This window comes from Arvicanthis niloticus, chromosome 20 (genome assembly GCF_011762505.2).
Source record: "Arvicanthis niloticus isolate mArvNil1 chromosome 20, mArvNil1.pat.X, whole genome shotgun sequence".
NCBI lineage: Eukaryota > Metazoa > Chordata > Mammalia > Rodentia > Muridae > Arvicanthis > Arvicanthis niloticus.
Window position 1 is genome coordinate 35164486 of NC_047677.1, and position 12722 is coordinate 35177207.

The 12722-nt window shown below is 45.9% G+C and overlaps 1 protein-coding gene across 1 annotated transcript in view; it reads left to right on the plus strand.

Moving 5' to 3' along the window:
* Positions 1-4588, plus strand: part of Ccdc6 (coiled-coil domain containing 6) — a 98056-nt gene extending 93468 nt beyond the window's left edge. The window contains exon 9 of the mRNA XM_034524492.2: positions 396-4588. Within this exon, the coding sequence (XP_034380383.1) occupies positions 396-596 (201 nt within the window). The 3' untranslated portion in view covers positions 597-4588. The remainder of the gene's footprint in view (positions 1-395) is intronic.
* Positions 4589-12722: the final 8134 nt, after the last annotated feature.

Consider the following 12722-nt stretch of genomic DNA (forward strand, 5'->3'; position numbering starts at 1 on the left):
TAGGAATATGGTAAAGAGGAAGATTCAAAGACGAGCCTTGCTCTGTGATGTTCCTTGGGGTGCCCTTGTAAGTCTTGGAAGTTGGAAGGACCAGATGTCAAGGTAGAAAATGTTGTTATCACGTTTCTTGAATGAGGAACAAGCTGAATGTTGGGGGAGATTGGGGACACACCAGTAGGGATAATGTGACATCATCATCATTATTGGCTGTGAAGGATGCATTTTCATTTTGTATTACATCTTTAGAGGCTTGGGTGTGAACACAGTCTCCTTTACGTTTTCCCCTACTAGTTCAGGGACTCACCCGTGTTGGTGTGGGTTCCATTCTCTGATTCATGCTTTGTTGGAGCTGACCCAATGTCCCAAGCTGACCCCGTGTCCCTGTCTCCCCTCAGAGGCCATCGCCACGGAGAAGCAGCAGCCCTGACAAGTTTAAACGGCCCACGCCACCTCCATCTCCCAACACACAGAGCCCGGTCCAACCTCCTCCGCCGCCACCTCCGCCCCCCATGCAGCCTGCGGTCCCCTCGGCAGCCACCACGCAGCCCCCGCCCTCGCAGCCGCAGCATCCGGTGCAACCCTCCTCCCAGCCTTAATGCATGAGCTTAGTCAGAATTTCCAGTTGGGACTCGTCTGATGGAGCCACCTTCTCAACGCCAAAGGCTTCTTTCCCGGCGTATCTGGATCTGATGCGTTTGCACTGAGGTTGTCTGCCCTCCCTCCTCATCGTGTCGTGAATGTCCGTCGGAAACGCAGCCGATCTTGCGGGTCCGCAACACTAACCAGACGACTTTCTCCACCGGTGTTTTACTTGAATCTCCGTGTCTGTCCTTCCCTGGCTGGAACGTTGCTGTCTGGTATCTGGTAATGAGCAGCAGTGTGCAAACCCTATCCCCCCAGGGCCCCAGGGCTGCTTTTTCTTGGCTTTTAGGTTTGTAAAAATAAGAAGGGAAATCTTTTTTTTTTTTTTTTTATAAGTATTCTCTGTGAATTTGCAGGAAAATTACTGAGCTATTTAGAAACCCTCCTTCTCCAGGTCAGTGACGTTTACCGAACATACCAAGAATTCAGCACTACAGTCCAGACCTTTGCAGACCTAACTCACTGTAGGATCGGAAGCTAGATGAACCGGTGCCCACAACATGTAGTCCAGAGCTTTCTACAGACACACTTTTTACAGATTGTTTTCTGATGTAAATCGACCACCACCGCGTCCCTTGTAAAACAGCCTACAGAAACAAATCACACAGCTGTTATCTCCCCCACATGCGTGGGACGGGAATTATTGCCTATTAAGATGTGATTTTTTTTTTTATTTTCCTCAATGTTAATCCACCTAAGCCAGTGCCCTCTGACGTGGGTGGATAGATGCCTTCCCACCAGTGGTCTTGACGGCTAACCAGAACGAAGGCTTAGATCTCTGCTGCAGGGGCCGTGAGATTGTAACAGAGCCAGTGCTTCCTTCCGTTCATTGTGTTGTCCCAGACTGAGGGTGTGAACAAGTATCTTCCAGGTGCAAAATGCTGTCAGGAAATACCATCTGAAGCGTAGGCGACAGACACCCCAGTGTGACGACGGCTGAGGAGCAGATCGAAGTACCAAGCAAAGGAGCTCTCTGGCCTTGACTGGTGCTCACTTTGCCTGTCTTAAGCAGGGAGAGCACCAAGAAGGTTCTGAATGCAATCGCCATTCATTTCTGCACAAAGAAATCCTTCGTTTCAGTTTCACCGGGGTGGGGGTGGGGTAGGGTGGGGACACGGAGTGGCTCTTTTGTGACCTTTGTCTCTGTCCGCCGTTACTTTGTGCTTTAGTAGTCAAGTGCTTCCCCTGCCCGTGTTTGCATATTTATACATGCCGTGGATGGAAATAACTTACTAGAGAATGTATATTTTATGATGAGGAGCGTGACTCTGTTGGATATAATCAGAGAACTGAAAAATTAATTTATCGGTAATTTTTTTTTTTAAGAGTTCACATTTGTGACAAACCATCCCTGACAGCAGCTCCTCATGGGACACACTCCCGAGAGCAAGGAATAAACCCTGGTGACATTGTAGATAATACTGTACAGTCTAGAAACCTCCATTTTTGCCTTCAAATGCATATTTAAGAGTTAACAGAATGGAAAAGTGTTAATCAGATAATAGTGTTTGACAGCGTTTTAAGAACTTGAGAGTAAGAACAACCATAGGACCTTCCACTCTTCTTGTTCACCCCCTAAACTGAGAATGCTATTCTCCAGCAACCAGGAAGAAACTGTCGGCCTATAAAAGTTTTATTTATAAGCTGTGTGGTGTACAGGCCATAGTGCGGTTAGCAGACGCGGGATATAGCATCTGATACCTCTGTCAAGGCGTTAGGTTTTCAGTGTCAGACTAAACCCTGGGTGTGTCCAGCAGCTCCACAACCCTCTTGGTACACGACCATTCCAGGGAAATTCTGAGGCTAGACAGAAGAATTCTTCCTTCACGGTACAGTCTTTTTTTTTTTTTTTTTTTTTTTTTTCCCCTTTCGAGAGAAAAACGGTATGTGTTTACAAGAATCTTTTCTGGAATTGTAGATTTCAGTACTGCTTGCTAGCAGCTTTATCCTCCAGCACACAAGTCTGTTCTGGAAAGTTCTTCCCTCCACTATCCATCAGTTAAGTTACCTCCTAGAAGCACAAGTGTAAAAGCACCTGCATACAGTGAGTGGAGCCTTTGAGAGATAGGCCCTTGACATTCAGACTTTGTCCTGGAAAGTGTACTTTGGATTCCTGGATTCCTGTAGAGCTTTCATTTCACCTTAAACCCAGCTCTTTCTAACAGCTCTTTCCAGTACGGTTCAGTTACCGGTCCCTGCAGGACTTAAGAACCAAGAGAACAAACACTAGGATCTTGAACGTAGGGTGTTTTGTGTCACTTTGAAGCACGTATTGATAGGTAAGAGAACCAGATGTTGAGCCCCTAGGGATGGGAGCCCCATTACTATGGGCTGGACGTGGCTTCGATAGGTTCAGTTTCCTACTCTCACAGGCTAACGCTAGATTAAAATCAGTAGCCATCCTCAGCAAGTGAGAGCAACAGTACCTTCAGTGGCTTCATTTCCTGTCTTGTTGACAGAGACCCTCGGGTACCACTGTGCTGCTAATCAGGGCCAGGGATCTGCTCCCCATGACTTTGCCTTTGTACAGAACCAAGTCCATGCACCCGGCACCCCAGCACCTCTGGGCTCTGAACTGCTTTTTCTCTTCAGGCATGCTGGCATCCTAGACAGAATTCTCGACCTTTGGCAGACATGGAAGTGTTTAAGATTTTATTTAAATGTCTTTGTTGACCAGAAGGACTTTGAGATTCTGAGATTCCTGAGCTACCCCCTCATGACCCCGGGGTGACCAGAATGTGTATTGACGGCTCATGCTGCTGTGCCTTCATCATTGGCTTCTGATTCAAACCGGAAATAACTCATAATGTGAATTTGTGTTGACCCTTCGGTTGTAGGAAAACATGTGTATCCCTCCCCTGTTGTTAGGTAGACATGAACCTGCTCAGTCTGTGCACAGCCCTGCTTATAGAGATTGTCTAGGAAGACGGGGGGGGAAAAAGCATGGCAGCGCGTTTCGTAAAGTTTATTTTTTAAAACACAGCAGGAAGTTTCCTTTGTGACTTGATATTCTGTCTAGTACTTGTCTAATAGGTTAACCAATGCTGAGAGCTTGTAGCGATGCCTACCAAAGACATGCATAGTAAACCTTCTATTTCCAAATTATTAAAGAGCCAGCCATTGATGCTGCTCCATGGTTCTTCCTCAGGAGCCATCGTGAGAGACTAAAAGATGCTTAGGGTTTTTTTTTTTTTTTTTTTTTAAATCAATCTCTCTCTCTCTCTCTCTCTCTCTCTCTCTCTCTCTCTCTCTCTCTCTCTCTCTCTCTCTCTCAGTTTTTTATAAAAATGTGTTAGCCTAATGTGTTGGAGAGCATCTCCCAGAATGCTCAGCAGTTGTGATTACTGGTCACACCCAGGTCACCTCTTCTGGAGTGATCAGTGGGACCCTCTGTGCGTGCTAGCATGGGTGCTGTGTGTGTGCACGTGTGCGTGTGTGCATTCATGCCTTAAACTTGGGTTACTGCTCAGCTATGCTGTTTGACTTGGTCCTCACCATCATCAGATTGTATTGTGCATCTTGATCTGAACTTCATTCTGGTAAAAAAAAAAAAAAAAGGTTGCAGGCAGCACAGGCTGAAACGCGTTCCTTTGGAAGAATGTCTGCTCGGATGGACCCTGAGATGTCTCCACGGACTTTATTTGGGACTTCTTTTGGAAAGAAAGCCGACTGTCAGTTGGGCAGATGTCGACAAGGAAGAGGGGAGAGCCAAATGCTAGCATGCCCTCTGCCTCTGCATATGTGTGTGCTCCGTGTGTCGTTCAGGTAGCTCGTCTACAGCTTAACTAGCTTGGAGTTCAGGTAACGGTGGCAATCCTGACATTCTCTGTTGAATTTAGAGAGATGTAAGACGTCCCGTTAATGTCTTATTTACTTTATGTTGATCAGTCTTTAATACATGTGCTGAATCAGAAAAACCTAAATAAAGATAATTTTTTAAAACGCACTCCTTGAACCATCAACTTGGTCTCGTTTTTTCTGGTCCCTGGTGATGGTGTTGGTTCCAACAGACAAAACCAAATTCCATTACAAACTCTAAAGGCATCTGGAGGAAGTGCTTGTAAATAGGGCTAGTGTGGTTTTCTTTTCTGTTTTTTTGTTTGTGTGTTTGTTTGTTTGTTTTTAATAAGGAGAAAAAATTTGTATGGATTTTTGTTTTGTTTTGTTTTGTTTTGTTTGTCGAGACAGGGTTTCTCTGTGTAGTCCTGGCTGTCCTGGAACTCACTTTGTAGACCAGGCTGGCCTCGAACTCAGAAATCTGCCTGCCTCTGCCTCCCAAGTGCTGGGATTAATGTATGGATATTTTTGCCTGTGTATATGTCTATGTACCATGCATGCCTATGGAAACCAGAGAGGGCATTGGATCCCTTAAAACTGTAGATAGAGGTGGTTGTGAGCCATCGTGTGGTACTAGAAATTGAATCCAGGTCCACTGAGGCTTTCCGGTCCACTGGCTACCTACCCTGATGTTGAACTTGTAATGGAACTGTGTTTTCAAGTTCAAACAGTAAACCTAGGGGGTTATAAAATGGAAGCTACAACCCCAAAATGTCTCATATGCACAGGCATGTGCCGTAGGACATTTCGTGGATAATGAAGTCCACGAGTCGCCCCGGAGGATTACAATAACCTGGGCAGCAAGGCTGTCATGCAATGCTGTATGTTGGTCATGTATGTAGCCTGGTCTGGATCAGCCTATGACGTCAACCCTATGTAAACACTCATCCTTTGTATGTAGTCACTGGTGATTTTATAAATGTATTCCTACTTACTGAAAAGTTTACCCTTATACGAGTAATGCTGCCCAGTACATAAATGTATCTGCTACAGGTCTGACAACGAGTTTGAACCCTCAGACCTGTGTGATGGGAAGAGGGCCGACTCCTGCAGATTGTCCTCTGACCTCCACAGCCCTTCAGTACACACATACACACACACAAAATTAATGAAAGGTAATAACAAGATTATTCTTAATGACAGCTTGTATGACAGCAGCAGCTGCCTTGGTAAACTCATGTCTGCATTGCTTCAGCAGGTCAGAAAAATAATACCTGGGATGATCTGTGTAGGAATATCTGGGGTCAGCGTCCCATGTGTTGGGTGTGTGGCTTGTCCTCTGCGTTTTGTTAAGGCTGGGGTTGACACTACACAGTAGTGGTATCTTTTAAGGAATGTAGTCTTTAGGAATTCCTGATAACCATTTCAGTGGGTCAAGTCATTTAAATCTATCCCAGCCTCCCCAACTCCGATTTTTAAAATACGAGGATATGCCTTGGATCAGAGAATTGACTTTTAGGCAGAGTTTAGAACAGGTGGGTGGAGCCTCCATCCCAATTGGTGACTTCAGGAAGTGGTCCATGGTTGAAAGGAAGTCAGCACAGGGTTAGCAAATTGCCTGCTTATATGGGTGATACCCAGTGGGAATTCCCAAGGGAGACAGTGCCACCTGGTCCTTTGACCCGTTGGATAAAGGCGACTCTGGGAAGGTTTCTCCATCCGCATGCAGGTTCTTTGTGTTGTTTCCAGAGTCCTGTGAGGTGGCAAAGCCATGAATGTCTACTTCATGCTTTATGAGGGATTATGGCAAGTGACACGTCACCACATGAAGTCAGATAGTTGGGGTGGCGGGTAACAATCCCACCATCGACCAAAAATGATTCCTGTTTTTTATTTATTTATTTATTTATTTATTATCATTATTATTATTATTTTAGAAAAAGTTACATGCTAGAAGGCTGTGCTGTCATCCCAGGCTGAGGCCCTGATGTGCCTAACCCTCTTCCCAGCCCCTCTGACCACCACTGTAGTTGCTGAAGCATGGACCTGCAGGCTTTTGAGTTTGTGACCTACTTAGAGAAGGCACACGATGAATACAGGAAGTCCAGCCCAGCTAGTTCTTGTCTTTGCTCCCAGGAAAGAGGAGCAAAAATAAGAGCCTGGTGTGAAGAGAGGCATATACCAGAAGTTCCTGAACTTGTAACAGATAATCAGAGAATTAAACGTACCGGGGGGGGGGGGGGGGGGGGGGGGGGGAAGGAAGGACCTTGATAAACGAGTCTCAAGTTACAAAGTAGAACAAAGTAGAACAGGTGTTCCCGAGTTCTCTTAGCTGTTGTATCGTCTACTGTAGTGGTTCTCAGCCTGTGGGCCTCACCCCTTTGGAGGTGGAACAACCCTTTTCACAAGGGTCACCTAAAACCATCAGAAAACACAAGATATTTATGTTACATTTTATAACAGTAACAGTTGCAGTTACGAAGTAGCAAGAAAAATAACTAGGGTTGGAGGGGGGCTCACCATGACATGAACTGTATTTAAGGGTCTTAGCGTTAGGGAGGTTGAAAACCACTGATCTGATGTGTTCCATATGTTGGCAAGATGGTTAACTTAGTGTGTGTGTTCAGAAGGCTGAACTGAGACGGGTCTAGCTTTATAGAGAAATCCAAAAACAGCTTGTTTATAAAAGTCCCGGTTCTCTGGAGTGTTCTGGTGCACACCTTTAATCCCAGCACTAGAGGGAGGCAGAGGCAAAAGGATGGTCTGTGAGTTCCAGGCCAGCCAGGGCTGTGCAGTGAGACCCCTGTCTCAGTTTTCCATCTATAAGAACGGCCCTGATTTGTATTGTCAGTTTCTTCGGTGTAAATTAATTCTATTCAGGAGTGACTTCAAGCTGTAAGGGTCCATAGTTTTATTTACCGTGTGGCCATGTAAGCTGTAAATAACTTGGTGAACATGAGAAGAGACAAGCTGGGGGTGTAGTTTAGTGGTATAGTACTTGTTTAGCTTGCACACAGCCTTGGGTCCCCCATCCCCTTCGGTCCCCCAAAACCAGAAGTGATTATGCATGTCTACAGTTTCAGCACCAGAAGGCAGCAGACAAGGGTTAGGACTTCAAGGTTATCTTCAGTACGTAGTGTGTATAAGGCCAGCCTGGAATAGATGAGACACTGTCTCAAAATAAACAAAAGTAGAATAAATTTTTTAAAAAGTGTGGTATTTGAGGATCATCATTATCTAGTATGTTATTTTTTTTTTTTTTTTTTTTTTTTTTTTTGGTTTTTCGAGACAGGGTTTCTCTGTGTAGCCCTGGCTGTCCTGGAACTCACTCTGTAGACCAGGCTGGCCTCGAACTCAGAAATCCGCCTGCCTCTTCCTCCCAAGTGCTGGGATTAAAGGCGTGCGCCACCACCGCCCGGCTAGTATGTGATTTTTATCCTATAATTTAATTTTCAAGTGTTTATGTGATCTACAGCCAGATCACTGTGTTCCTAGATGCTAATAGTTGGTTCTCATGGGCTTCGTCCCAGCACATCTGGGCTTAAGGTCAGTAGAGGCTCCGCTGTCCAGCAAGCTTGTCCATCTCTTGGCCCACTGGCCACATGTGACTGCATATGACCGAGAATGGCTATGAATGCAGCCCAACAGAAAATCTTAAACTTCTTTAAGCATGATTTTTTTATTTCATTTGGGGAAGTGGTTTGTGTCCTCACAGCAGTGTTCTCAAGTGTCCACTTCATAGATGACGGAGGGACACCATGATGTTACAAAGTCTGGGCATGCAGTAACCTTTGATGGTTGGTGATTCCCTTTCTGGACACTGCTTGGAGGACTGGGGGCCAGTGATTTATATGGGAAGCTAACACAGCCCAAGCACAGCTGCTGGCCTGGAGCAAGCCTAGCAATGAATGTGGCAGAGGACACACAGGGAACTGGGACTCCCTTGGGAGTCTCAGGACCCTGAGACAGCTGTCATGTGGGAAGTGTCTCGGGTACCAAGAGCAAAGATATCCCTCTGGCTGTGTGTCAAAGTATGGTTTTCACGTCCAGTTTTCCACACTGCCTGCCTATTTCTTCCCTTCCCATCATCCTGTGCTTCGGCCAGGACAAGAGGCCAGGAGCTGTTGAAGCAGGAACATTAATTAACCGGCAAGTCAGAGGAGCTCTGGACTTGAGACGTTCTGGATGGTGTTGGCAGCTCCTCAGCCTGTTCTCTGTCTTGCGTCTCACAGACTTCAAATGACTTGCTTGGGATCATTTGGCCAAGCCAAACAGTTCCAGAGACATGATCTTAGCCATTTAAAGAGCAAAATAAACCCACAAAAACCAGTCTAGGTGAGATCGCAGGGTGAGAGGTCAGCCCTCTGATGCTGTGGCTCTGAGGTACACTTAGTGTCCTGCTGGCCACATCAGACACTTGTAGTGTCTTCTACCTTCTTGCCGGTATCCCCTAGGGCAGTACTTCAGAAGAATAATGTGGAAACGTTTGCTAACTGGTCACATTATGTCAGCAGCACGTTCCTTTAAATCAACCCTATCTCGTGTGCAGAGGCTCAGGAACGACCTTGGATGTTGATCTTCCTCTTCTGTCTTGTTTGAAGCAAGGTCTCATTGATCCCCCCCCCCCCCACTGTGTATCCCAGCTAGCTGTCTTGTGAGTGCTCACAGATCTCCCGTCTTTTCAGAGAAATATTGGAGTCACCCAGACAGACACTACTACGTCTGTGTGTTTTGGGAAATCCAACTGCAGATCCTTGACACTCAAAGAACAAGAACTGTCCCCCGATAAATTACCTCCCCCCCCACCCATGGCAACACATCTTTGACATCCTGAGACACTGTTCTGTGTGGATCCAATGACCTTTCATCTTAGTCCTTAAACTTAGCAAACTGAAAGTGGAGAACTTGGAGGCAGAGAGACCTCCCCCTTCCCCCCTCACCCCCAAGTCTCTTGGAGACCTCCCCCAGCTCCCTCCCCCCCCCCACACACACACCCAAGTCTCTGCCATTCTCACCATCCACAGGCTTTGACACCTGACACATCAGAGAGGAGATTTCGTTGGGTTCTGAAAGTACCCAGCCGAATTCTTAGGTCACTTTCTGCCTCACAATCTGAAGAAAAGTTCTTGGTTTTCCTTGCTTTCAGACTCTTTCTCAACCCAGCACCTCAGTACTTGTTTTAATGGGAGGGCACGTCAAACAGCCCAAGCCGGAAGGAGCAGATGCGCTTGTAAAACAATTAAAAAGGAAACATAAAATTTTTATGCTACACTATGTGTGCTTTAGGAAAAACCGGTTGCTTTAATTGGCGATAAGGTCCTCAGTTGGAAGAACAAATTTCATTGCCATTCAGAGAGCAAAGGCTACTCATATTATCAGGTCATTTTATACAGAGACCCCTCCCCCCTCCTTCTGAGACTGAAGCAAGGGAGGGGTCCCAGGCTTGAACTAGAATGTGTATGAGCCTGTGTCCCGAGTTACATTTTGTCTGTTTATGGAGAATCCATGGATTTCTGGTCAAGCTGGGATTGGCCTAGTTATGTCTCTAAAGGAACGTGCCTTCCACTGATGCCAAGCACCTAGAGTTAGTTTTGTGAGACGGATTTCAGCAGGATCTGGTGTCCTCGGTTCTGTTTCAAGAAACACCAGAATACACCATTCATTTGGCTACACCCTCCCTGCCTTCCCTTTTTCCCTATCTTACCACCAAGATGCATGCTTTTGCCGCAGACACACTTGAGTATTCTGAGAGCCTGGACTTCGGAACGTGGTTCTTGGGACCAGAACATCTGCTACCAGAGCTGACGACAGGTTATTTCTCTGCCGGTGAAATGAGCCAATTCAAAACAGATTAGATTATATTAAAGGCAGGTTTATTGGGAAGCTGCTCTCTGGGGCATTCACTGGCCCCAAGGATTGAGGCCAAAGGACTGGCCATGGGGGCAGGGGATAGGGGAGAGAAAGGGTTTGAAGAAAAGGAGGGAGAGACCAAAATGTCTGAATTATATAGGGAGGAGCTTCTGGAGGAAAGGGTAGCCCAACCCCTGGGTTGGAAAGTTCAGGGTTGGGGCAGGGTATGCCAGGTAGGAAGTGAGGGATGCTGGGAGAATCTAGAGGCCAGGTCTGCTTTGATATGTTAAGCCTGCACCTCAGTCCCTTGTCCCATCAAAACCAAAGGAGCATGTGACCTCTGTCACTGTGTCTTTGAATCTGTTTTTTTTGTCTTCTCCACCAGGCTGTGCAAGGATTATGTGTGTCACCCTGAGTGACATTCCTCTAGACTGAACTGAAGACTGTAGATACACCCGTGCTCCCTGGTTCTCCAGACCCAAGATAGCAGCTTGAGTCTCTGCTTTCAGTTTTAATGAAGTTGCAAATAAACATAAAGATAGTTCTGTTCTTCAACAGTGGCCTGATTTTCTCGGCACTGCATAGAATATTGCAGATGAGATTAATAATAGCTTTTTTTTTTTTTTTTTTTTGGCTTTTGGAGACAGGGTTTCTCTGTGTAGCCCTGGCTGTCCTGTAACTCACTCTGTAGACCAGGCTGGCCTCAAACTCAGAAATCCGCCTGCCTCTGCCTCCCAAGTGCTGGGATTAAAGGCGTGCGCCACCACCGCCCGGCTAATAATAGAACTTTTAAAGAATTGTTTCTCTTTCCAACTGGGTGCAGTGATGCACACCTGTAATCCAATGCAAAGCTTGGAAACTGTTGCTGTTGGTGGGATTTAGAGTTGCCATGGAAACACACTTCTGGGTGTGTCTGCAAGGTTGATTCCAATTCCCGATTCCCGAAGGGTTTAACTGAAGAGGGAAGACCTATCTTAGATAAAGCTGGCAGTGTTCCGTGGACTGAGGGCCTGGACTGAATTAAAAAGAGGAAGTGAAATGCCAGCGGGCATCTGTCCCCGAATCCTGACTGTGGGCACAGTGTGACTAGTCACCACACGTGCCTGTGCCCATAACATAGCCTCCATGATGGGACTGTACCTGCCTTTCAAATAAGAACCCAGAAAGCTTTCTTCTATTCTTTTGAAAGATGTTATTGGTAAAGGATTGTGAGGTAAAGGTTGGCATGGCAACCATAAGCACATGCCTCTGTATACACACAAAGAAAATAATTTTCGTTTTGGGCTGTGCACAGTGGTACATGCCTGTAATCCCCGCCCTTGGAAGATTGAGGCAGGAGGATGGAGAGTTTGGGGTCAGCCTCAGCTGCATAGAAAGACTCTACCACACAAAAGGAAAAAAAAATCAGAAAAGAAGATAACATGTCATGTATTCATCTTGTATCATCTGTGGGATGCTTTGCCTTAACAAAATCTTAGCAAAAGATTAACTCACCAAGTCCCCACTATACAGATGAGATGACTGTCATTCAGGTCTAGCAACAGAGCAGAACACTTCATCCCTGAGGCCCATGTTTCCATCAGCCATGTTTCCATCATCTGCCCCTCCCCCATGGGCACAGACATCATAACAGGGCCCAGACTGAGCCAAACAAGACAGAAGGGAATAGGTGCAGCCTTTCACTAGACTTCTTAAAATTCCATCACTATGTACCCGACCTCCCAAAGATGATTGTATCACTATAAAATGTATATATATAATCAGGTTGATTAAGGACAGGAAGTTGGTTTCCTGGTAAATATTATTGTGAAAGATGTTCATTTACATATTCTGCTAATCGTCTTCCTGCAGAAGGCCTGTCTGTTCCTCAAGCGGAGGCTTCTGCACATGAGAGTTCAGCTAAGGAGACACCTGAACTAAGCCTCCAGCTCTGATGCCGCTGTCTGGGAAAAGCCATGGGAACTTTCTCTCTGCCAGTCTGAGGTTTCTGAGAGAAGGAAGGAGTGGCTTGGATCTCGAATTTTCCTGAGGATTTGCTTGGGTGGGTTCGCTGACTCATTCAAAATTCACCAAGCTTATTACTACATAATTAACATCTTTAAATAATGAGGGGGAAATCACTGAAAATGGCTTTCATCCTTAATTGCACATAATTCTTGGTATTCCTAATACTCCTTTGGGTGGGGGTGGGGCTAAGGAAAAAATGAGAGAGCTGTCCCTGGTAACAATAGTGAACCCTAGAGGCAAAATATGTATGTTTGCTGAGAAATCTAGATGCTATGTGGAGTGACTGGTCTATCCCAGTTAGGTTGGGTAAGTGCCATCTCTGCCATGTATACTGGCAACAGAATCACCTGACAATGTACCTCATCTTTTGTGAACACACAGCTGTCTATACATAACATCCAATGGATGCTCATAACTGTTAAACTGATCACAGTGTGAAAACTTGA